The 26,236-nt window shown below is 33.6% G+C and overlaps 2 protein-coding genes and 1 non-coding gene across 4 annotated transcripts; all 3 read right to left on the reverse strand.

The window, feature by feature from the left end:
* Positions 1-29: 29 nt before the first annotated feature.
* Positions 30-2,893, reverse strand: LOC144573280 (zinc finger CCCH domain-containing protein 56-like). 2 transcript variants are annotated; one of them, XM_078323023.1, is made up of 2 exons: positions 1,802-2,893; positions 30-589 (listed from the first exon to the last, which is right to left on the reverse strand). In XM_078323023.1, the coding sequence occupies exons 1-2, from the start codon at positions 2,565-2,567 to the stop codon at positions 300-302; spliced, it is 1,056 nt and encodes a 351-aa protein (XP_078179149.1). In that variant the 5' UTR covers positions 2,568-2,893; the 3' UTR covers positions 30-299. The 2 variants fall into 2 exon arrangements, with proteins under 2 accessions (XP_078179149.1, XP_078179150.1); XM_078323024.1 differs by having other exon boundaries at positions 1,832-2,834.
* A 300-nt stretch (positions 2,894-3,193) lies between these two features.
* On the reverse strand, positions 3,194-3,278 carry TRNAM-CAU (transfer RNA methionine (anticodon CAU)). Its single transcript is given in 2 exon segments — positions 3,194-3,229; positions 3,241-3,278. It is a non-coding gene; the product is annotated as a tRNA-Met (tRNA).
* A 576-nt stretch (positions 3,279-3,854) lies between these two features.
* On the reverse strand, positions 3,855-6,944 carry LOC144573327 (uncharacterized). Its single transcript, XM_078323077.1, has 9 exons — positions 6,646-6,944; positions 6,367-6,463; positions 6,032-6,162; positions 5,805-5,886; positions 5,466-5,598; positions 5,214-5,371; positions 4,625-5,029; positions 4,409-4,499; positions 3,855-4,070 (listed from the first exon to the last, which is right to left on the reverse strand). The coding sequence occupies exons 1-6, from the start codon at positions 6,773-6,775 to the stop codon at positions 5,366-5,368; spliced, it is 579 nt and encodes a 192-aa protein (XP_078179203.1). The 5' UTR covers positions 6,776-6,944; the 3' UTR covers positions 3,855-4,070; positions 4,409-4,499; positions 4,625-5,029; positions 5,214-5,365.
* Between the last annotated feature and the right edge of the window lie 19,292 nt (positions 6,945-26,236).

Raw genomic sequence — 26,236 nt, forward strand, 5'->3', positions numbered from 1 at the left:
TAAACCTTTGCATTACAGGAGCAGCCCTGAGAACAAAAACAAAATCACTAAATAAGAATTACACCAAAGGGAAAAATAAGGCCAGCTCACCTAAGATCACAAGGCCCCTGTGCATAACATAGTTAACACAGGTACTGCACATAACTTACTAGACATAGCTACTAGCATGCTACAAACTGCGCACGAATACAAAACTATAATTTGCCCCATCTGACAACCCATTCTATGGTCTATCATAAATAAACCCCTACAATTTGAACTTAAAACTCCAGAATTTAAATAAAATAAAAACCATCATTTCAGTCACTCTCGTCTATCCAGTCACCATAGATACGACTAATCTTATCAGGGCCCCGCCATTTCTGAATGGGTCTCTGTGCCTGGGCCATTGGCCTCTGGCTGACAATTGGCTGGAGCCTCTGAGAAGGGACACCGACATGATAAACATCAACATGTGGTGCTGAGGTGGAAGATGCCACTGGGGTTTCATTCAGCGACTTTGCAGAAACAACCCCGGCCTGCTTAGAGTCTGGAGTGGTAGCCTCCTTGCAATCTATATCCACCAAGCCACCACCATATTTGTGTAATTCTGCATTTATTATTTAAAACTTCTGTTATTGGAAAATTTGTCTAACAAATTGTTTCCCCAAGAAAATCAAAAAGTGTATTCAATAGGCTTTTGTGACATTCTGAAATATCACAAAAGATCATAGATTTTTTACTCCATTAAATATCATGGCTGTCCTCTTAAGGCCTCTAACTAAACCTAACACTTGTGGTCCTGTACTGTCTGGTTACATCATGCACCAGGCATATATCATGGCCAGTTGCTACTAGTACCAGACGGTACTTTACAATGGTACATAATATTTTCCTTGCCTAACATTAGAACAAAAAATAAAATCAAATGCCATACTTAATCCACATCCTAACACCCACATACTAAGCAAATAATTCTTCCAATTAAATGCTTGAGGTCTTGTTTTCCTCGCTCAAGAACAAAAAAGTCCATTCAATAAATAAATGTGTGCTTGTGCTTGTGCCTGAGCGTGTGCATGCTCTGTGTATGTGTGGGAGGGAGAGAGAGAGAGACAGACATTCTTTCACAAAAGAGAGAGAGAGAGCATCTTAATCAATAAGGTGAACTGAACTCAACTAAAAAACTTCTTACAGTAGAAAAGGAAAACAGGCCATTTATAATCAATTTGGTACCTTGTTTAATACTAGCATTTCTAATTGATGATCAAAAGAGTACTCTCCCCTTAATTGAAACATGAATTGTTACTGAACAAGCTACTTTAGTCTAAATGATTAGTGTTTATTATAGAAATTTACCAATTGCTAGATAATTGTTCCAACTTAGAATGAATTCATTTCTCTTCATTATGATACCTAATTAAAATCTCCTGATCTGCGAGCCGATTGCTGCCTAAAGGGAATGTACAACTGCAGGTCTACTACTAAACAACAAATAAGGAACCTCGTGCTTGCAAGAATTAATTACTAGTAAAAATCCCCAGAGTAATTTTCCCTTGGAATGAACACCAATCCTTACTAACTACAGAACACATAGATTGCATTTTTTTTTCTCATGCTGTAAATAAAAGTACCAGTAACTTCTTATGGAAACTGATCAGTGGCAGTTCTTAGTCTAATTCCTTTTTCCTGTAATGGAAATTGGGAGCCTTGTTGCTACTATTTGGTCACAGAAGAAGCAGCCGCGATTTTATCTCTTTTAGCTAAACATTGGTTTGTCACAAACAAACAATATTCAAACCTACACCATAAGCTACCCCCTCACCTGCACTTCCATGCGCAAAATGACACTTACTCCCAAAAGGACAGTACCCCGTCATCTCCCACTTGTTGCAGATCCTGGTCTTCCAATTGGACGGTTTCTGACCCGCTCCGGTCGGACTCTGACCCGCCGCAAACCCAGCAGCAGCAGCAGCAGCTCCTCCACCCACACTCGGCGATAAGCTGATCGCTACACTTTCTCTGGCCTTCGACTGTTCATCATGGAGGAAGGTGCAAGAATCTCCATAAGGGCATCCCTCTTCAGTGTAAAACTTCTTACAATGCCTCCCTTTGTAATTCCTCTGACCTTCACCTCCTACATTGGAAGAGGTTAAAATAGGAATACTGTGCTCTTCTCTGGGTGCTTCAAAAGAACCCTCATCCAGCCTCTGATTTTGCTCCGATTGTGCTGCAGCTAGGATTTCTTGCCAATTCGGTGGTGGCTTCCGCAATTCCTCCATTCCATGTGCGAAATTGCAATTAGTAATGTACGGGCAGGTGCCAGCACGGAATTTACAACAGAGCTTGGTTTTGAAGAACATTTTCCCAATGGCACGGGACTTGGAAGTGGAGCTGGGGACTGGATTGGTGTTGGGATTGGAATTGTTTGTATCGGATCGGGATTTTTTGTTGGGGGGTTGCTCACTGCTGCCTCGGGACTGGCTAGGGTTAGGGTTTGTGTCGCCGGACCATGAGCGGTAGTCGTCCTCTGTGGCCCACATGGGACCAGCATCAGGGACTATTGTTATTGCACTGCTGCTATAGTCCATGCTGAGACTGAGACTGAGACACACACAAGGGATGGATTCAATAAATTTGACTTTGCTTTGCTTGGCACTTGAGCTGCAGTAACAGAATATGGGTGGATGCTTCGGGTTTTGAATCAAATCCGTTAGCTAGGGTTTGTTACAACTATAAAGGCATGGATTTCGAAAGAGAACTAACTGGAAATCGGAGCATGTTTTGGCGTGTGTTGTGTACCTGGCTGGGCCTCGATGGAATAGGCGGCGAAACAAGAGAGATTTGAGGAAGAGAAGAAAGGGAGCTTGTTGGAACTTGGAAAGGGCAAAGAAATAAAATAGTAAAATAGAAAGAAAGAGCGCACGGCCGCACGGGAGAGAAATTTAGACCGTGATAAACCCGTTAACTTGGGAGCTCAATGTGACTTCACTTGATTGACAAAAAATTTGGTTGCAACCCAATGACACAAAGATTCGACAAAAGAAATTCTCTTGTTATAAATTCCAAAGTCAAGAAAATGGAAATGTTGCTGAGGGTGCGAACTCTTACTCAGTATATTTGGGCTTCAAACAAAACGGGCCCGATTTAAAAGGCGTCGAAACTAAAAAAGGTTGGTAGAAAAGCTGCAAAGAAAATGGAAGAATAAAAAAATAATTGGGGTGAGAGAGGCTCGAACTCTCGACCTCAGGATTACTCAGTAGCTATGAGACCTACGCGCTAGCCAACTGCGCCACCACCCCTTGTTGTGAAGGTGTAAAATTAAAACTATTTAATGTTAATATGTAATTTAGCTTATTTTACTGCCCTACATATTTATTATTAGTTTTATTCAAAGAATAATATTAGTCGTACTTGTACATTATCCGTTAAAGTTGATGGACAACTGACGATTGATTAATAACTAGATGCCTTGTTGCGGCTACGCCGCAACCATTTCCTTCGTGTGTACAGAAGAAATATGTTACAAGTTGTACAGAAGCATTAAATATTTTTTGAATTTGTATGTACCAGATGGCACCGTATGTAAATGTATATGTTACAAATTATGTTAGACATGTAAATATTTCTTGAATTTGTATGTACCAGACAATACCGTATTCAAATGTAGTTGCAGTGGTTTGTAAGAAAGGAGCATATATAAAGGTTAAAGGAGCTTTTGCTGGTATAGAAGTATATATAAAGGTTTATTAGAGAGTAAATAAATATTTGTAAAGGTTTATTACACCACAAATTTATATGGTAAGCAGCTAATTTCACAAATAAGTACAAGTGCCAGCAATTTTAAGGCAGTGATTAATATTGGGAACTGTTAAGTAAGAGTTATCATACAAAATAAAAATTGCAACAAACATGTCATATATTTTACATGTACTGCCAATAGTAGGTAACTACATTAGTTATGTAAATATTAGTTCATTACAAAATGATTAGCAAAATGGCAGTAACACTTGGGTGGTAGGATATAACACAATGCTTATGTCATTCAAGGTGTAGTAGTGTTAGAGCTTTGATCATCTGCAGAACGAAGAACACTGCAATGAATAGCAGACAAAATAGAATAAGTGTTAAATGTGAGAGATTTGGATGAAGATGGAAAACGGTGTATATAAATATTATAGGGTTGTTCATGGAGAAGTAACTTATGATTGTCTAAGTGCATTTTATTGTTGGATTGTTTTATGACTTGTGATTTTGGTTGTGTATAATATTACTATTCTATTTAATAGAGCTTAATTCAAGGTTTTTAAGTTGTATATAATAATTAATCTAAATTGTATATCAGTATGATTATATTTGATTTTTAATTTTATCAGTTTTCTATTGAAAGATTATAGACATAACCATCAAATATAATAAATAAGAGTGTAACATGTTGCTGCTATTTTCTTCATTTAGTTGGGGGCAGAATCTTTCTCTTGGATCTAGAGGACTGAGATGATGTGGGGTTGTCCATGGAGGACCTGCAACAATTGAGTATAATGAAAGACAACCGAGAAACATATGAGAAGATGAGGTTTGTAATGTAATGCGTGTAATATAAAGAAATGGTAGAGATAATTGAAGTTAGATATCATGGTGTACATACTCAATATATAAATGAGCAGTTTGTGGAGAGAGTCCTGTGTGAGCCGCTTTTCTCTTTGGCGTAGATATACGTGACTCAGATGGTGTACAGAAGTGGTCCTCATGAATGTTGGAAAGCGTTGGGTGAGTTTGTGGAGGCTGGGGGAGTGCTGCTGGTACAGCTTCCACTTTGTTCACATCATATGTTAAACGTTGTTTATGTAGCTGAGATATGTTGATCTCGACGATAAAGAGAAAACGTTTTCCATAGATGTTCTCAAGAAATGGGGGTACCATTTTCCCAATACGTCTTGATTCTGCGAATACCATATCAACCTTTTTGTTGATGATATTTTCTGCTGATTTCCCTATCACAGTGAATTCTGCTATAGTCTCTCCATCAGTAACTCGCAAGATTAGACGATACCTATAACATGTAACAAAGTATTATTATATTTGACGGATGAAATTGGAGTACTATATAATTACAGATGTGTATAGGGTCAATAGTTGTGTATTGTAGATAGGTATATGTGCAGAGTGTAGAGAAGGTTATTATTAGTGCATTGATGATACATTTTACAGATTTGAAATAGGTAATCTATTAGTACCATTGAATTGTTGCTGTAACAATTGTTTGACAGTTGTGGCAGGTTGTAGAACTTCCATTGTAATAGGTGGAGACTTTGCATTCAGGACATGCAGAGTAGGACCAGCTGTCTTGGTTCACAATTCCCTCAATTTCTGCTATACAAGAGAATTGTTAGTCCTGCATAAGTTGGTGGAGAATTTGGGTGAAGTTGACATTAGAATAATTGGTAATTTGTATAACATATGTTATATATAGTAAAAATGCAACTTACTTTGTTACTGTATGGTTCGAGGGTGATTAAGTCCTTTAAAGCTATGTTTATTGGAGTTGTCATCTTTGATGGTTTCGAAGGTTGGAAGACCCTTGGTTGAAGTACATTGACAGGAGAATTTCTTTCACCGAATCTGGAAATAAAAGTTACGAAATAATGTGGTATTCATTCATAATTCAATTTTGTTCATCAGCTTTTAAGTAGTGATTATGTCAGTTATGCAGAAAATAATGAAGATCATAATGAAATGTGAAATGGGAATTGTGATGAGGAGAGAATTATATTATATTGTCACGTTAATATGGGGGAGCAATGTGACGTGTGTAAGTGCAAACTTACACCTCCAAGTATTGAGCAATATGGGGATGTATCTGGTCTGTGTATATCTTTGTTGCACTGTAAGTCTTGAGGAATGGCTCTCCTAAATCAAAACATGAAGTATAATAATATGTAAGTTATTGACAGAAGAGAAAAACAAATCAAATGAAAAGCAAGTCAAATGAGAAGGGAAGGTGATATCAATTATTGTTCATGAATAGGTAAAAGTAGAAGGTAAACAAGGTTACTGTTGTAAGATTTAAGTTCGAGAGAACTGAAAGCAAAGAAAACTAGAGAGTGTTTTGATATTTTTAAAATTGTTGTTTCGTTGATCAGGGGCAGGAAAGTAGGCCACACTGTAATTCTCAAAGTTTTGCCCCTGCAAGGAAAAATGAAATGGAAGCAGTTAAAATATGATGGAAGTAGAGTCATCTCCACTACAGATGATATTTTGAGGAAGAAAGTAGTGTAAGAGAAATTGTTTAATAATTTATTATTATAACCATGAGGCGATGTAGGCGGTGAAAATCTCAACAATTAAGGAAAGCATGTTGGAAATTTCTTATAGTAGTGAGTAGTGTACCTTATATTTTCAATTAAGATATCTCTGATATCTATCAGACCAGTTTGTATATTAATCTGTTCAATAGGTCCTATGGAAGAAATTCGACCGATTACATCTGAAAAAGAAAGAAAGAGAAAAATGATGTGCATTTTTTTATTTGGAAGAGAAGAAATTTTTGTTTAGATAGAAGCACGTTAAATATGAAATTGTTACAAACATGACAACAATTACAGAAGTTGAATTGTATATACTGAAAGTGAGAAGAATAAATAGAAAATGATTGTAGAAAGAACTTACCAATGACCACTCGAGACCCTCTAATTGTTGTACCAATATCTTCAAACTCTTTGAAGTTGAAATAAAAAAGAGGTGGTTGAACTGCAAGATTATTGATTCGGCGAGCTTTCGTCCACTTGGTCATACGCATGATGAAATTGTGACCCGTTGCATTATAACCATTGGTTGGAGTTTCAACACAAAACTGTCGGAATAAGTAGACATTACCATCATCTGGTTTAACCGGCAGAAGGCTTTGGTCGGCTTTAGTAATTTCAGCTTCAATGCCAGTTCCTTATTAAGAAGGGAGTGAAAATTAAAGTTAATCTTTAATTTCTTTAGTGCCCTCAAATTTTTCATCTATTTGTTATTTATCTTTGTAGAGTTCAGTAATTTCTATTTGTCTGCCAACTGAACGAAAATTTTCTCATATACCCTTTACTTAATAAGTTAACTATGGATGCAGTAATGAGCTGCTACAGAGGGAGTAGTAAGCAATGAATGTTGCATTGTATCTGTGGAGGACTACTATCAGCCAAAAATTATTTCATTTGATAAGGTACGGTAAGAAACAACAATAAATACCTCAGTGTCAACCAGAAGATAACGCATATGTCGACTACGTCCGCTACTCGGATATATAATATCCCATGTTTTGATGACGCGACAAATAACAGATGGGTTGTTAGTTTTGTCTGTTAGATGTTGTAGCATTATTGTTGATTCCATATGTAAAGGAAAATCAAAGAATGTAAGTGTCTATGCTATAAGAGATACATGATTCAGCGCAATAAAAAATAAAGATGATGAGGGAAGAAAATACTGATGTATGAGACCATAGAAGTAGAAATTTGTATATTACTGTTATTGCTATATTCGCAGTTGATGACCAGTTAATGATTTTGTGAAGATTGGTGGAATTGGGTTAAAAAAGTAAGAGTTAGGGTAGGTAATGTAAGGTAGTAATTTTTAGAACATGTGTTAGTACAGTTAGTGAAACAGTTTCTAGAACATGCGTTAGTATAGTTAGTCAAAGAGGTGTCAGTTGATGATACTATGGAGTTGACAGCTGTAAAATTTGTCAGAGTTAGGTGGGATAGGTGTCTGTGTGGGTAGAAACCTCAGAAATTGAGTAAAATTTGTATCATACGCTAAAATGGGTTACTATTTATTACATTTGAGTAATGGGCCTCATATTTTAATTGGGCTGCCACAATATGATGGGTTGATAATACAATACTTATTGATATGGCTGTGAAAACAATATTGTTGATATTAAAGGTTTGTTTAGGAAAATAAATTTAATGGATATCTATTTTTCTTGAAGAACAAATTAATGATTTAGTTATATCTAAGTTGCTTGAGTTGTTCCATGTTAAATAATACAACATAGAAAATAGAGAATGGAAATAATATATCATATTATTGACGATTATATTTGATAATATTACAACATTTAAAATAGAAGCAAAAAATAATGTGAACCACTTTATTTGATGGACTTATTTTTAAAAACTCGAAATAATTCATACATCAAGTTGAATAATATACAAATATTGAAAGTTTAAGTACCAACTTTACAATTTTGCTCAACTAATTACTTTTGTTTACATTGCAACATAGGTGCATATACGAAAGGAAATGTATGTTTCTAAATTTTTTGTGGAATTTTTACTAGGGAAGTTATCCAGGAAAATAAGATATTTTTATCAGGATAGCTTTGTTCTAAACCTAAATATAGTGAAACAAATATTTGCAATTTGTAAATGTTAGAAAGAAATTCACTTTTTAAGTAGACAAAAATGCATGTTACCAAGTAAGAATGCAAACCTTAGAAAAGAATAAGACAAGCAGCAACTTTTATTAGGAGAGCAATGATACCAGTCTGCAATGTAATATAAGCCGTGAAATCCTACATTGCATGATAACAATTTGTACATCTTACCAGCTGAATTTAAAAACAAATAGGAAAAATGGCAATTAAAATTAAAATTCACTTTGAATTTATTAGGGTATAGCTTATGGTAGGCATGCATTTTTGGCAGTTTCAAAAATTTGTGTAATATGTTGCAGATGCATTTAATGCGCTAGTGTAATCACTTTTGCAGTTTGATCCATGTATCATTCTAGACTTGCTGATTTACCAACAGAGGTCAAATTTGATGTTTTTAGTGCATTGCACTATACTAGTGGCCTTTGCTTAGTACTTGGCTACTGAGTTTGGACTTGGTACCATACCAGAGGTCAGTCTAAGGTGCTTTATGCATGGACATAGATCTAATTTGAGGTTTGAACTACTGTTTAGTACCAGAAATTCATAAAAGAAGATCAAAACTCCAAGACATCATTTAATCAAATTTTTTGAAATATCAACAAGCTGTTAGAGCTTGAAAATTTTTGAATTATTATTTTCTGCACGAATCTTGATTTAAATCGAATAACTTGGTCTGATGTCCATTAAACTGCCTTTGCGGTGTATCTTTTTTTTTTTTGGCATAGTGCATATCATCAATTCAGCACATTACCAATTTAAAAAATAAAAAATAAAAATTAAGTACATTACAATGTTCATATAATAGAGAAAAGCACACAACACATGAAAAAGCAAACAGTGACAGAGAGAAGCACACAATACATGAAAAGGCAAAATAACAAGAAGTCAAGAACACTGTTACATGCTGGCGCCACAATACTATGGAAGAGGGAAAGTGCAATTATCAGGGGAAATTTTTATTTATAGAAATTATTATTAAATAATAAAGAGAAACAAAAAGAACATCTGAATTTTTACATATTATAGATAGATTTGAAATTTTTAGGATCCAAACTTTGGAACCAATTTTTATTTGCCGGAACCAAAGTATTTTATTCTGTTTCAAAAAAGTTTCAGTACTTTTGTATTTAGAAAATTTTACAACTACTCTATTTCTTTCAAAAAAGAAAATCTCAGCTATTGTTTCAAAAAGAAAAGTTTCTTTTTTTGTCTTAAAAAAACTTAGCCATGTTTTCTAAAAATAAATAAATAAACAATTTGGATCCAAATTTGTTTTTCATTTCCAAAGTTTGGAACTGATTTTTTTTTTTCAGATCCATATATTGCATCTAAAAATAAGGTACTTTTTTTTTCACATATTATTTAATAATAATTGCTATAAGTAAAAAAGTTCCCAATTATCCTACTACAAAGATAGGCGTCTCATCCGAATAGCAAGTAGGTGGACCTCTGCATTACTATCCCTCTGAAGATACATACAAGTTTGTCTATGGTACATTTGGCTGATATCGTATCCCCTAAACCCTAGACCCCCATATGTTGTTAGTTGTTACTGTCTCCGTCTCTGATGTAATATGATGTCATAAAAAAAAGATTGTAAGTGGTCATAATATAAAAGTCTGATTCTGTTCTGCCTCTAGAGTCTAGACACACGATCATTTTCTAATTCCTGCATGTAGCAGGTTCGAATTTGAAGATCTCTCTCATATGAATTATGAAGGCATATTTCTTGGCAACTGCACTGCGCCATGCAGTGCTGGGCCGAATTCTGTTTGATGGAAGCAACAGCGACTGATATTATTCATTTCCTCGAAGAAATCCTTCCAGTCCTCAACCCAGTGATAGACCAAAAGAAATAAAATATTTGAATACCCATCCAGGCCCAAATATTTACCTCAATCAAATCAAGTCTCTGTGACTCTAGCTAAGACCAGGCCCATTTACTTTTCATACCGCTTCCGCCCACGGATTACAAGAGACCTTTCACTCTCTCCGTGTAGTGAACGACGATTCAAACCATTACATACTTGTAAAGTAACTCGCTACATAAAAATTACATAGAATTGATCACAAAGAACTGAAATGAAATTGGTGGCGTTTCTGTTTCAACTGTTGAAGCGGCGCTTTGAAGGGACTGATGGTGGAGCCGGAGTACCACGTGTCAATTTCCTAGTGGAAAGTGGAAACCTGATCAGAGGACGGATCTGACTTTGGAAAGCGGGAGAGTTTGCAAATGGTCGGGTCCTGTGTTGACAGCTTAGCTTGAGTCACTCTTACAATTAGACCCCGCAAAAGACTAAAATCATAAATTGTATAATTTCAGAAATATTTAATGGCCGTTTTGCCAGGAGTCAAGGAGCAGTTCAACTAATGAGCTTTCATGCTAAAAAACAAATAATGAGGAGCTTTATTTGATTTAGTAAAGTAATGGGCCACGATTCTATATATTATAGGCGCATTTTTTCGAAATCAAACTGTATGTACGTCATCTCATTCCTAATTGTACAGTACAGAGACGAATACATAATCAATGAATGAGAGTCAATGACCCCATTCATTTTTAATTCTTTTGTATTTAGATCCTATTTTAAATATAATTTAAACTAAAATATTATGAAGAGTATGAAATTGACCTCATTTAGAGTAGAAAAATTGTTATATACTTGACCCCATTCGAGTTCAATCCCATTGTCTGAAAGCCTGACTCCGCTCTGAAACAGTACAACTGAGTATTATTAATGAACATAAAATGATACATTGTATTAGACTTTGTCACGAAACGATACAATACGAGAAGGATAAGTTACATCATTAATTGTTGCATCACACGACATAATTTGCACGTCGTGTGACATTTTTCTTTTTGATAAAAAATAATATATCACAGTACATCATATGAATTAGTTTTAACAAATCATGACACGTCATGTGATATGACAATGAACGATACAATTGGCACGTTTCGGAATGCCACTTCATCATGTATAGACAAGTAGTAACATCATGACACATTTTTGACCCGTCACAATTTTATTAAGATTTTTTTAATTTTCAATTTAAAAAATAAAATTCAAACGAAAGATTAAACTATTGTTTCAACATAAAAATTTTGCAACAATCTTTTTATTATTTACAATATTTTTTTTTACAGTTTTTCATATTTTTTGACATTTTTTGCTTCTATTTTTAATGAGTGATTTAAAATTTGTTAAAAAAAGATAATTAAACATGTCTCTCACTTTACAGACTAACGCATCACTCCATTTCACAGCATGATTAAACATGACGTGTTTTCTCTCCACCATTATTGATACATTACGTGAAAGAATTATTTTTGTCATATCACATAAAAATAATATTTGTGTCACGTCGCGTCATGTCACGTGCATGAATTATAATATATTTCATAAAGTTACGTCACAACACATCATGTACTTACCACTAGAATTGTTTAAAAAAAAAAAACTCACTAAGAGCTTGGTAGCGAGTTTGACTTCAACTATCAATTTGATTTAAAAAAACGAACTAAAACTATTGAGACTAGTATCCACCACTAATGAATGTGGTCAATTAATTATCCTTATTTATTTTCGAAAATTTTGTACTTGGGACATAATTTTGCAGTATGATTTAGAATAAAATGTTATGAATAATATAAAATTGATCCCCATTCTTTTGTGAAAATTTTATATGATTGATCCCCATATGAAATTTCTGAAATTTAATCCTCATAACTTGAAAGTCTAGCTTTGTCTCTCGTTGAAACCAATTTATTTGATGAAAGATGCGTTGACATTCAAAATTTATAATTTTCAAATTAGTTAAATATAAAATCACACTGTCAAGAGACAAGGTTTATAAGTTAATGCATTCATTTTTCATCGTGTTTTATCGTATGACGTTATAATAAATTAATTTATAAATTTTGCATATAAATACATAACTCGTAAAAGAAATCAATCTCATCAATAAATTTTAAAACTAAACTCACAAAATAAAAATAACTTAATAAGCGTAAGATAAAGATACTCAAGAATTATTTACTGCATAACAATAATTTAAATAATTGTCTTGGTGGTATTAAATGTTACTCTTCCTGTGGGCCTAATCTGCAACAAATGGTAAAACAAATAGGCCTGAGGGGACAATAATTCGGGAAATGATTGGCCGATTGGGTGAGTGGTGAGTGGTGACCAAATTCGGTGGCTGGTGCCATTTGCAACTGATCAGCACGAATCTCAAAGCATGGGGTGCCCGGGTTTTGCGGGAAGCACCTTGAGTCCAGTCACAATTTCCGATGAACACAATACCTTTGTATTAATTTGGAAAAATCTTCTGTTACCTTCATCATGTTTACATCCTGTAGCGGGTTGAATTGAATAATATTTTCAACTCGCTTTACAGTTTGTCCAGACGCCTTATAGTAAGTGATCTCAATCTCCACGACTCCACCTCATGGCCGACATTGCCCACTGTGCCCTGGCATTTTGACTCCCATGCCGCACGTGGAATTCTAACAGCCTCTTCGTTTCAATAAAACTGGAGAGAGCTGTTTCTCCAAGCAAAGTAATCAAGTACCATCTCTTAATTTTAAAGAACTGGAGAGGATTTGTAGATTCTGAAATGCCGGGCGGTTCTCCCGGCTGGAGCGGCTCGGTGTTCCATGTCATTGCCGGCTCCTGCCACTGCGGGTCCGGTCCGTTAGAAGCTGCTCCGCCTTCTCTAAAATACTACCCCTAGAATTTCATACAATTATATTACATTTTCACTATTTGCAAATTTGCAATTGCAATCTGTTATAATTGATGTACGTCACTTACATTTAGATCAGGGGCGGATATGGAATTTTCGTTGGGGACAAAAAATTATCAAATTAGATTTAAACTCATTAACTAATTGGACAACTGCCTCTCCTGTTACATACTGGGTCCGCCCTAATTTTGATTATCAAAACGCTTGACATGCTATACGCATATGGGAATATTTAATAAATAATGTAGATAGTTTACAACGAATGTCAACTAGCAATTCAAACAATTTGTTCTTTTTAAATAAATTACCTTCATTTTAAATTAGTGGATGACTGTTTTAGTAAAACAACTTGCCATCCGAATTAGGTTTACACTAAAATAAAGATAATTGAACTGTTATTTGGAGCGATTTCAACTTGTCACGCCCTTCTATTTTTTTTTTTCAAGTATCAATTTTGTATTAGGGCCTGCCAATTCCCTTGATTTTCTTAGGCAAATTACATTTGCCCTTGATTCTTTCCATGAACCGTTTGGAGCATTGTTTTATTTCTTATTTTAATACCTAAGGGATCTTTGTTGTCATTCTTTATGTTGCTTTTTTGTACAAAATATACAACCTAGTTGAACTTCCGTTTATTTTTCCCAAGAGCTAAAAGCTAAATTATACAAGACAAATAACATATATTTTGACAACAAGCTACATAGTTGTTTATAATTGATCAAATAGAAACTAAAAATAATTAAAAGAGAAATTATACTAATCAATACTTTTTTAATTAATTAAAATAAAATTAACTTGTACAATCAAGCACTTAATTAAACAAACACAATTTGTATAATTGTCATCATCATTATTCATTTTCCATTGAAGAAAATGATCCATTATTTTGCTATAAAGGATGCGAAGAAGCATTTACTGCAATAGCTCTACATATAAACAATTTAGATTTTTTTTAAAAATTAAAGTGGTCATGATCACTCCTTTGTCACTCTATAATGTATGGACGTCAATTATGATATTATTTTTCAGTGTATGGCCGGTTCACTCATTTATCACTTTACAGTGTGTAGTCAGTTCACTCGTTTATTACTTTGCAGTGTGTGATCAGTTCACTCTGATATCACTTTGCAGTGTATAGTCATTCCTCATTTAACTTTTTTTAGAATCTGATATATACAATTATATTGTTCATAATCAATGATTAGTATTAATACACTTAGTATAGTTTAATTCTAATATTACATCTCCTATAAAAAGAAAAACAAACCAACATCCTAACAAATTTGCCGAACACCTATATTCTAAAATTTTCCATGAGTTGAATAACTTTGGTTTTGACAAATTAAAATTCTCACTCTCATATTAAAAATTCCTATTCCCACAAAATTCCCATGTTACCGAACATGCCCTTAATTTTCTTTAAACTTGTATATGGTTAATTCATTGTTTTATACAAAGTTTAAACTTGTCACATTAAATTTAGTAAGCTAAACCCACAACGAAATTGTTTTGGATCAAATAAATTCATCTCATGTAATAAATAATAATAGAAAGTATTTAGTCTAGTGGTAAAGACACACGGCTTTTATGTAAGAGGTTATGAGTTCGAAACTCATAAAGTGAGAAAAATCCTTTATATTAATACATAGAATGTGAAATATGTTTGATAACTTGAACCTTAAACTCGATCATATTTAAAAAAGAAAAATAAAGTATATATACAAGTATATGTGAAAATTCAATTAACTATAGTAAAGACTAGATACAATATGGAAAAACTTATGACCGACTGCTTAAATTTTGATTTTGTACTTCTGACCAATTAGTTAATGAGGCATATTTAATTGAGAAAAGGTTCTTGTCCACACTATTTTGTTCACCATCTGTTCACAATGTTAATCTAATGAACTGCCAAATGTATTCAATCTTCCTTTTATAAAAGGGACGCTAATCTCTCTCTTCACAGAAGCTTTCTCTCTCTCTCTTCACAAAAGGTTCTCCTCTCCTCAACCCCTTCCCTCCGATGACCTCTCCTTTGACAGTCTCCTCTTCGACGGGTTCTTGATCGTGCAGATCTGAATGACCTCCTCTCCTACAGTTCATTTTTCAACGGCAACACTGTTGGGTTTTGACGGTTCAAACCCATTGATTAAGTCTGTTGGGGTTTTGACTGTTCAAACTCATTTATTTGCTTAAGATGCGGAAATAACGTAAAACAAAATTTTACTTCTAACTTAAGCCAAGGATTAAACGGGATATGTCAGGAAACTTTTCAAGGCGGTCCACCTTCAGTATTCCTTTGGCATCAAAACCCAATTTAATCCTTTTACAGATCTACTCCATGATTGATTTCTAAAACTTTAATCTACTTACCAATTAAATAGATTAATATAACATATTTATACCTTGATTCCAAATTCTAATTAGAATGCAGCAGAGCGAGAAGAGCGACATCTGGGAATGACTCATCTCGGAGTATCAGACGTCTGATACCTCAATCGGTTATCCACCAGGACTAACCGGAGAGCGGTTTATTTCTTTTGCCAGAAATACTATAAACTGCGGAATTATGCAAAAACACTATTCACAGAGAAAAAGATGAAAACCCGTAAACACTAATTTTCAGTTACTCAGTTTCATCAATGAGCAAAATTGAAATACCGCGAAATTCGGGAAAACACTATTCATCGATCCCGTAAATATACTTCACAACAACCCACAAGATTATACGTCAACTACGTATAACTTTCTTTTCTCAACTGAAACACTATTTGAGAGAGAAACCGAGAAAGAGAGAAAATACCGATTCGTTTCGACACGAAACGATACGAGTGAATTAGTATTTTAATCTCTTCATGCACCCCTCTATTTATAGCCTCTAAAATGGTGTGAAAAGACCAAAATACCCCTATGACAAGGCATGCCACCTAAGGGGGTGAGGTGTTATGTGGATAGGATTGATGACGTGTCATCTGGATAGGATCGATGACATGTCATGCGGATAAGGACGAATCTGAAAAGACCTGAATTCCCTTGGCCCGAATACAATTAATATCCGTATAATTATTCTGAACAATTATATTTCTTACGGTTGTTGTTTCGATAACTTTTATACAACGTAACGTGTACGTTTATAAATTAACCGTTGTTTCTGCTTGTCATTTTTATATGAAATTTATAATTTAATTATATCACGTATAATTAATTATAAGCATCTTAATATTAATTATAATCAATTTATAATTAATCAGTAAGATTCTCCGAATAGCTCCTATATGGTGTGACCCAATAGGATCTGTGTTATGTTGGTAAATAGAGTTAAAACTGTTTTAACTTCTATAATCATGAGAGGCATCTGGCAGAATTCATCATGACCATCCAATTACACAGATGATGCTGTACTGTACAATATCACGATCCAGTAAACAATTTACTTGTGTCAGTTCTTTTGTCACATAGCTATCAGATTAGTTTCAAGGTAGGTGTGTGTGTCATCCTTGTTAACTTAATCTTTTCTTGATCTTGAGTAGATTATCAAATATAATTACTCTTATAATTATACCGCATGCAGATAATCTAACTCTACCAAGGGGCCCAGTGATGCTATAGCTCGTACAAAATACGAGGGACAATAGTACTTTTGGTAAACCATCACTTCCTCAGCTAAGCTATACATACGGAAGTGCTACCGTTATGACTGCTTTTTACAGACAGCGTTGGATAACTGTTCGCTTACAAAGGTAGGCTACAAAGTCTCAGGTACAGCAAGCTATACCAGTTTAAACCTTGAATCTACTCTCGTCTAGGGTTGCAAGTGCACAACCCTATCCGTATAGTATATTAAGGTATCGATCCTCAGGGACGGTTTAATTCAATTCTAAATTCCTACAAATCCGAGTTAGGTACTAGAAGTGTGAAGAGTTGGGTTTGGTTTGTCTATATTTCCTAATTTCAAGTAGCAATTCGATTAATAGTGAATGAAAACAATTAAAGGTTTTAGTTTTGAACAATGATAAAAGGGGCGCTCCCAGGGTTTCAGGTTTCATCTCAAACTTTGCCTCCTTTGGACCTATCATTCGACTCGCATCATCTCTGATGCGGGTCGCATGGCCCTCGAGCAGAGCTGACATGTGTTTGTATCTAAGTTGATTTCTTGTGCGAGGCTTCGACCTGTGGCTCTCACCTACTGGTATCTAACCTAAATTGATTGTCTGGTTTGCTAGAAGTATCCACAACCTTTCAATTATGGAAAATTCACCTCTCGGCTACTATTGATCATAAATCTACTTCAAATACTAAATCTCAATTGCAAGAAACATCAAGGTCAAATTACTAGAAGAGATGCTATAGACATCTAACAGTAGACAATCAAGAATCAATCAAGCAATCAAAATCAAGCAATCAATGAATACTCAAACAAAGAATCACACAAGTTCAAACTTAGATCAAATCAACATGCAACTCAAAGACAAAGTTATGAGACTACATCCTAACCCTAAGAACTAAAGATCTACTCAGTCATGATGAAACAAAGCATAAAAGAGAGATAGAATAGGCAGATCATGATGAAGCTCGAAGATCCAAGGTGGATTGGAGAGGATCTTGCAATCTTCTCTTCTCCTCTTTTTCAAGTAAGCTCCAATCTCCTTCTTCTCTCTTGATATCTGCTCTCTAAGTGTTCTGGAATGTAAAGGGGGAAAAAACTCCCGAAATTCTGGCATAGGACCTCCTTATATAGGCAACAGATCTGACTTGGGCTTGTCAGGTTTAATTTGAACTGGGCGGCAACAGTTGATGCGACTTGTATCAGGTGGATGCGACTCGCATCATATGGTCTTCAAGTGAGGGTCGCATCGCAGGTCGCCTTGGGCTTTAATGCGACTCGCATCAGGTGAATGCGACTCGCATCTAATCTTCCTGAAGTCTGCCATTTGCTTGCTTTTACCCGATTTCGCCTGATTCCTGCAGAGTAAGAACCAAAACATAGCAGTACCACATTCTATGGATATTCAATGTAAAAGGCACTATTTGTTGGTTCAAAAGATAGATTTTTGTATGGAAACAAGTCGAAATAATAGGTCTAATAATGTGATATCAATAACACTTACACATACACATCTCTTAGTAGGGACGAGGAATACCTCATACTGTAGAACTTGACACTGAATGAAAATATTAATGACACGAACACAATTCTATTTAATGTTTCATTCGGGGTCTGTCTAATATCATGTTCCTAGAACATATATCTGTGTGATTAAAATGACATATCTTGTCAATGGTATGTAAAACTTGACCATCTTTTAATCCACATACTAACCTTGTAGCGGTAATTAGTGTTCCTGCTAATTACCTCGGTCAGAGACTTTTTAAGAGTATATATCATCCGTATTATGAAGTTTCACAATTCCAGTCATGAACTCGGAATGATTCATAAATGCAATAATACTCAAGGCAACAAAATGATATTTTAAACATTCAATTCATGAACAAAGCTTTATGATAATTTATCATATTATTGACTTCTAGATTATTACACTAACAAACACCACTACTCGCCGCTCGCCGGCGCCACTACTCATTGGTGCTTTCTTCTCTCCGATGGACTTCTCCGGCATCTCTCTTAGATTCTAATGGTGAGAGACGATCTAAGACAGGCGATCTGGAGGAGCGATCTAGTGGAGAGAGATGAGAGCAAGGCGATCTGGAGAAGAGAGATAAGAGCGAGGCGATATGGAGTATAATCGGGTTATTTTACAGTATTCACTTTGTAGTTTTACAATATACATCTTGTGATTTTATAGTATTCAAAACAACTTGTTTATTTACTAATCTATTTAAGTTTCGTTCCTTCTATTGATTTGAATTGATAATCATGATTTCCTTGCTTCTATTGAAGTTTCATTTGAATTGATGTAGCCTCAGGTGTGTATGCATTATATGAACATTTATTTGAATTTGAATTGTATAATTTACTATTCAATAACGGATCTCGCATTATCTGATGGTCTGATTTGAAATGCATAGTTCGTTTTCTTTATGTCGTTGTTTTGAATTGTCTGATGTACGAAATTACATGATTCTATATTTTGTTTTACAGTATTTGATTTCACCTTCGAAAAAAGAACACGACGGAATTTTGTCGTCTCTGAAGTAGTCAATTAACATATACCACTTCAGATCTGGTGAAATATGTAGAGTATTTTTACAGGATATAATTCACATTTTTACATGATATATGCACTATTTTATAGTATTCATTATTATTGATGTTTACAGGTTTACATTATATTGTTCACAATTTTACATGATATAGTTCACTGTTTTAGATGATACATAAAGTGTTTTATAGAATATAGTTCATAGTTTTACAGTACCTACATGTAATAAATCCAATTTGTTACATTGTTTATTTTATTTGTATGCAGGATGATATCTCGAAAGAACGTGTGGTTCTTGTGACGAGGCTTCTTGCTCATCCCAACAATGTTCACAGGAGGTTGTTAATGTAGAAGTTTTATTTTTCCATAGTTTGTTTGATGCTATTTTGGATGTGGAATGATATACTTATGTTTGATATTGTGTTGTGAATATTATGGATGTGTTGAACAAATGTTGTTGAACTGATGTGTTTTGTTGAGCAATTGTGTATTATAGTTTGAAATTGTTATATTTGTAGTTAAGATGTGTCATTTTGCAGTATTGAGCTATTGTTGTTTTTATTTTTTGACTTTTTTATTTTGAATGTTCTGGATGTTGTATACATGGAACTGATTTATAGTTTAGATATAGCAATTTTACAGTATTGGTTTTTGTAGGTTGTATGTTTTATTTTTATAGTTTAAATTGACAATTTTATAGAATTGAAATTTTGTATTTTTTTATATTTTGTTTTATCGTTTTCATCTACTTATTTTACATTATTGAAAATTTATAGTTTTTACGTTTTGTTTTCACAGTTTAAGTTGACAATTTTACAGTATTAAAAATTGATACTTTTTAAATTTTATTTAATCATTTTCATTTGCTAATTTTATAGTGTTAAACATTTATAGTTTTTACGTATTGTTTTTACAGTTTAACTTGATATTTTTACAGCATTGAAAATTGATATTCTTTAACATTATATTTTATCATTTTCATCTGTGAATTTTGCATGTTTGTAATTTTATAGTTTGTACATTTTATTTTTATAGGTAAAGTGGTCAATTTTACAGTATTCAATATTTTGATGATTTATTTGTGTGTTCATTAAATCGAGAAAAAAGAATTAAAAAAATTAATTGGAAAATTTAATCTTGCCTTTTTATCACTTTTTTTTTATCAAAATAACTGCTAATAACTAACATTAACTGCCAATAACTTCATATAACTGCAATATCTGAAAGTACCGTTTGAAAGTACAATTTTTTTGTCCTGTAGTGTGTTCACACAGAAGTATGCACAAAGTTTCAGTACAGCAAGCTGTACTTTTTAACCTTGTTTGCACCTTTCGAATTGGATAGCAAGTGTACAATACTATCGGGCAGTATATTTAGGTATCGATCCACAGGACGGTTCAAATATAAACTGGACTCTACTTAAATTAATTAGGTACTAGAAGTGAGAAAATGTTGATTTGGTTTGTTTAAGTTCCTAAATTTGATTGCAATAATTAAATGACAGTAATTAAAATTTTGGTTTTTATCAATTGTAAAAAGGCATTTTCAGGGTTTCTGATTTCATCTTCCACTCTGCCTCTCAGCACCATTCATGCGACCCGCTTCCTTTCAGAAGCGACCCATGTGATGCGAGTTGCGTCAGGTATGACGCGGCCCGCGTGGGCATCAAGTGAATACAGCATGTTCAGTTTTCTGTGCCGGTTCTTTGTGTAAGGCTCTACTGACCATACCTAATGTTCCTAAACCCCAACTCTCATTTATTGGCTTAATAAACTTGGTAACAGAAATGCAATTTCACCTTCTTGGGTTTCCAACCCCTCAACTCGCGTTTATTGGTATTCAACCTAAGTTACTTGTTCGGTTTCCTAAAGGCATCCATTATCTTATGATAAATAGAAAAGTTCACCTTACAGTTACTATTTGATCTCGATGACCTACCTCAAATACTTGGTCTGGTTGAAAGAAACATCAAGGCCAAATTACTAGAAGAGATGCTATAGACATCTAACAGTAGACAATCAAGAATCATTCAATCAATTTCAACCAAGCAATAGAAATAATACTCAAACAAATAAACACAAATATCAACTCAGATCCAAATAACATGCATATTAAAACAGAGTTTCATACTACATCATAACCCTAGAAACTAAAGAAACTACTCAGACATGATCAAAAAGCAAATAAAACAAATGAGAGAATAAGAAATCATGATAAAACCCGAAGAAGATAAGTTCCAAGCCGAGCCTCCTCTCCAAAGATTGCTTCCCAAAAGGAGAGATATCTTCTTCCTGCTGTCTCCCCCTTATTTATAGCTATTTTGTGACTTGGGGAGCAAGCAACCAAGGATGGAAGGTGAATCAATCGAGATTTCATGAGATATGACAATAAATTCAGCTGATTCCTTTCTAAAATGATTTATGTGATTTTCACATTATAAATTCTGATTTATAACCTTCATAGAATTGTAGATCTCGTTGTCTTCTTTCTAGCAAGCTTTTATTTGCCTAAAACGGAGTTCGTATGACCAAGATATGGTCAAAATACGAAAAGATGTTGAAAGTTGGAATTTCCATATTTTCTCTGTCGGCTTCCTGCGCGACCCACATCACAACTGAGGCGACCCGCTTGGAGTCTGCGCGGTCCGCGTCCTGCCTCTGTTTATGCTATGAGCCAAACTTCAAATGGGCATAACTCATTATCCGTAACTCCGTTTTCAGTGTTCTACTACTTTTCGGAAAGCTTGCGAGAAGATCTATAATTTGCTCCATTTCCTGTAATTTAAATAGACTTCAGAAGTAACTTGATTCTTGATATAATTCAAAACTAAATTAAATTAAATTAACCTAATTGCATGAAAATTGGTCAAGTTATTGATATTAAATCCTAGGCAAAAGTATACATATTTCAGGGTCATCATAGTGCAAGTTGCAATCTGTTTTTAACTACCATGAGACTACTTCAAATAGTTGCTGGATGTTTTGTGATTAACTGATATATTTTATGTGATATATTGTATAATTATACAGCATGTAGAAGTAGTTTTACAGTATTCGCGCAAGTCAAAACTGTGGACAAATGGTGGACAAAAGTCTGTGAACAATTAGACGCTTCCCAGGCCAGAAATACACTTACTAATTAATAATGTTAGGGGAGGATTCTGATCATCAGACTCCAAGCGTTTTAGATTTCTTGCTCTACAAATTTTCATAATATATGTGACATTAATATTTCGGATCTAAAATCCAAACAATCAATTCATCTGGCCAATTCAAAAATCCAAGAACCTAGCTACAAAATGAACGAACTTACCAATTTAGGCAACTAAAATTGAAAATTTTAATTAGTGCACTTAATGTGACCTTTTAATCTTATTAAGGAACAAGCTCACAAATTTTTTTTTTCATATATATCAATAGAAGGAATCATTAAACTTATTTTTAAAATCAAAGAAAAATTTACGCAATAACATATGAATTTTTGAAATAACAGTGACGTTATTAAGGTGCGATACACTAGGTTATTATTTGTAGAAACAATGTTTTAAATGTAGTTCATATGCTGCTTAATTAATTAATTAATTATGCCGTCTGCATCATATACTTATGCAGTATAAAAATGCATGCATATATAAGAATATATATGCACTGCATGTTCAATATCATATTATTTATATATAGTTTTCAATCTCTTTTGGTATATATCTTATTAATGTGTTTTCTTACTTTAATTTGTTGACTAATTTTTAAAAGAATTATATATATTTTAGTTTTGATCCTACTTATCAAAATACACTTTTTATACACTATCCATATATCTTACCACATGTACAATCATATATCGGATATGCGCTATATATATACGATGTATGTTTCGATTGCTAGAGAATAATAGCATTGTTTCGAAAACAACATTTTTCTTCTTCTGAGGTACGTATGTTCACCTGTATCAAATTAAGATTAGATGTCAAGTCATCAAAATTATTTAATATTTACAAAAAAAATTCATTCAAGTTTTGAACATGCGGCCTCAAAGCACTTGTTATAGTTGGAGATAAAAGTAAACTTGATACATTTTATTGTCATATTAACCTTGCAATACAAGGGTAATTTATTTAATTACCACTCAAGAATTTATTCACATATTTACTTAGAATATAAGATCATCAAGTGGCCCCTTAATGAATCATTTGAAACGAGAGTTCAGTTATTAGAATTATTTGTCGAGTAATTAATTACAAAATATATCTTATATATATTCCGATATATCATTTGTGGAGAAAGAAAGAATAAATAAAGACAATTTATTATTTTGTAATATATATATTCTGTCCACTGTGGCAATCTGTTTCCTTTCCCACTTCTTGTTTCTGTACAGACGGCGCGCCAAATTATAAAAAAAGAAAGATAAACAACTCAAACAAAGAATTGATTCGTTCTTTAAATATGAATTCATTTATGCCACGGAATCCATGCTTTTAGTACCATAATTAAGTTAATGCATTTTTGTTATAGAATAGAACTCAATCATTAATTTATGGTATTTGGGATTACTTTTGGTGTGTACTCAGACCTTTAATGATCGTCGTTGTTCTCAGAAGAGCTGTACATGACTTCTTAATTATGATATATATAGCGCATGCATGCATGTACAAAGAAATAAAAGAGACTTAGGAACCATGCACAGTTGTATTACAAATTAAGTTGTAATATATATAACAGTTAATTATTTGTGACACATAAATCGTCTTCATATAATGATATGTATATATCTACATAAATGGAAGAGTATTCGCGAGAAAAAGAGTGACTATCTGTGAGGGTATACTGACAAAAATGTGATTTTTCTATTAGCGACGGTAGTATTCGCGAGGGTATACCGACAATATCAGTCGTGGATACAGTCCCATTCTTGTATATTATTTATTATATTATCCAAATGCCAATTGATGTCATTTTTCTTCTTCATGACACATTTAGCTCAAAAAATGTCAAAATGAATGATTTCGGATTAAATTAATCAAGTGAAACAAAAGATTAATAATTACACAAAAATATTGAATGACTACATTTTCTGGCTCATATGGATGTGTATATATATAATATCAATATGAAATAATAACGGACTTAATTGCATACTCCAAATAATATAATACAAAAAATCAAATGAATTGAATAAAAAATTTATCAAATCATGAACAGTTCCATATCCGTATTCTATGCCAAGCTAACTAATAGGTTAAAGACACATTCCATTCTTACTAAAATGGAGATGAGGTTACAATTGATATCAAAGATATTTTTATGTTATTGTTGGCGCAGATTTTCTTAATTAGATGAACGACGACATTGCAAAGTTACGTGCATACAATATCAAAGATTGCCCTCTTGGGAACATTGACCAAAAAAATGTCGCATTCCCTCTTAATTTGTATTTGCAAATGGATACCCCATTGTGCACCACAAAAAATGACCTTTCATTTTAATTTGTCTATACGGATGCAATTTAGTTTTCATTAATTGTGCTCAATGTTTTCGACTAATATATTTGGCATAAACAAGATGTCTCTCTCCCTCTCCCTCTCCCTCTCCCTCTCTCTCTCTCTCTCTCTCTCTCTCTCTCTCTCTCTCTCTCTATATATATATATATATATATATATATATATATATATATCATATGATAGGACCAATTTATCAATTTGCAGCTGCTATCAAACTGGCCATTTTGTATATATTTCTTTAATTGTACTTGCTCCACAAAAGGAGCTATTTTACAACAACCGAGGCATTCATAAAACATACTAATTTGGGTGTGAGATGAACTTGCCATCCATTATATATATATATATATATATATATATATATATATATAGTTAAGAGTATAGATACACTATGCATGGGAATTATATATTTTTCACATATATACGACTGAACTAGCTAGAACTTTATGTTCAATCCCTAGCTATATGATTCATTGTAGATTAATTAATCCAACATTTCACACATTTATCTAATTCTATAGATTTGGTATATATAATAATTTTATATAATTAATGAACCATAGTATATTTTTTAACTTAAAAAAGTTATAACATATACTATTTGATCATATATCTAATCGACGTACATCATATGTGAATTAATTATGTATCTTCAAATACTTATTATTTAGTATTCTGTTGCGAATTTGGATGTATTAATTGCACATGCATGTAGAATTAATTAATTTGTATAAGTTTAGATGACTGTGTGCAATAAATAATTTATGTGCACATGAAATGATTATTATCGTCGTTCTGACTATATATGTGTGTGTGTATCTAGCTAGCTAGCTAGATTGCTGAATGGGAATACTACTTTGCGCCACTTATCAGCCCATGCATTATAAAAATGCAACTAACGTCTAACAACTGGCTATTAATTAATTAATTATCTTGAACCAGGGTTAAGGGTTAGGTTAAGGGTTAAGACAAGGGTTAAGGATATTAAGTGGGGTGCATGTGAGCCTTAAGATGTAGGGTTTTCACTTTGCAGCGCCTGCTACTAGGTCTTAAATCTTATTAATGCTGTTGGTCGGATTCGGATCTGATTACAATCAGTACTGTACCCATTAGGTTAATTTTTTCTTTGTTTAATTTGCTTGTTCATCTATATATGATCAAGAAAAAACAAAAATGCACAATACCAAGGTCAAAAAGCTACCATATTTACGGGTTAGTTGCACTCCTAGACTTCTATATATAATAGGAATAGGAAGCATAAACCATTAACTTTATCGGATTCGGGTCATGATCAGATACGGGGTCAAAGGTGAACCCTAATGTCTCTAATTGTCCTTATCTTCTCTAGCTATTCTATTCATTCGCCTATTCTTCACTAATATTTTATGTATTCTATCAACTTCAAGGCATCACCAGCACTCTCTC

This window comes from Carex rostrata, chromosome 21 (assembly GCF_964058835.1).
Source record: "Carex rostrata chromosome 21, lpCarRost1.2, whole genome shotgun sequence".
NCBI lineage: Eukaryota > Viridiplantae > Streptophyta > Magnoliopsida > Poales > Cyperaceae > Carex > Carex rostrata.

Bases quoted from the DNA above. Each gene is read 5' to 3' on its own strand.
- LOC144573280 (XM_078323023.1), bottom strand. From the start codon at position 2,567: ATGGACTATAGCAGCAGTGCAATAACAATAGTCCCTGATGCTGGTCCC. The intron at 590-1,801 runs GTGAGGGGGTAG...TAATAAATGCAG, and splicing joins TTTTGCGCATGGAAGTGCAG to AATTACACAAATATGGTGGT.
- LOC144573327 (XM_078323077.1), bottom strand. From the start codon at position 6,775: ATGCGTATGACCAAGTGGACGAAAGCTCGCCGAATCAATAATCTTGCA. The intron at 6,464-6,645 runs GTAAGTTCTTTC...TTTCTTTTTCAG, and splicing joins AGGGTCTCGAGTGGTCATTG to ATGTAATCGGTCGAATTTCT. The intron at 6,163-6,366 runs GTACACTACTCA...TTTTCCTTGCAG, and splicing joins ATCTTAATTGAAAATATAAG to GGGCAAAACTTTGAGAATTA.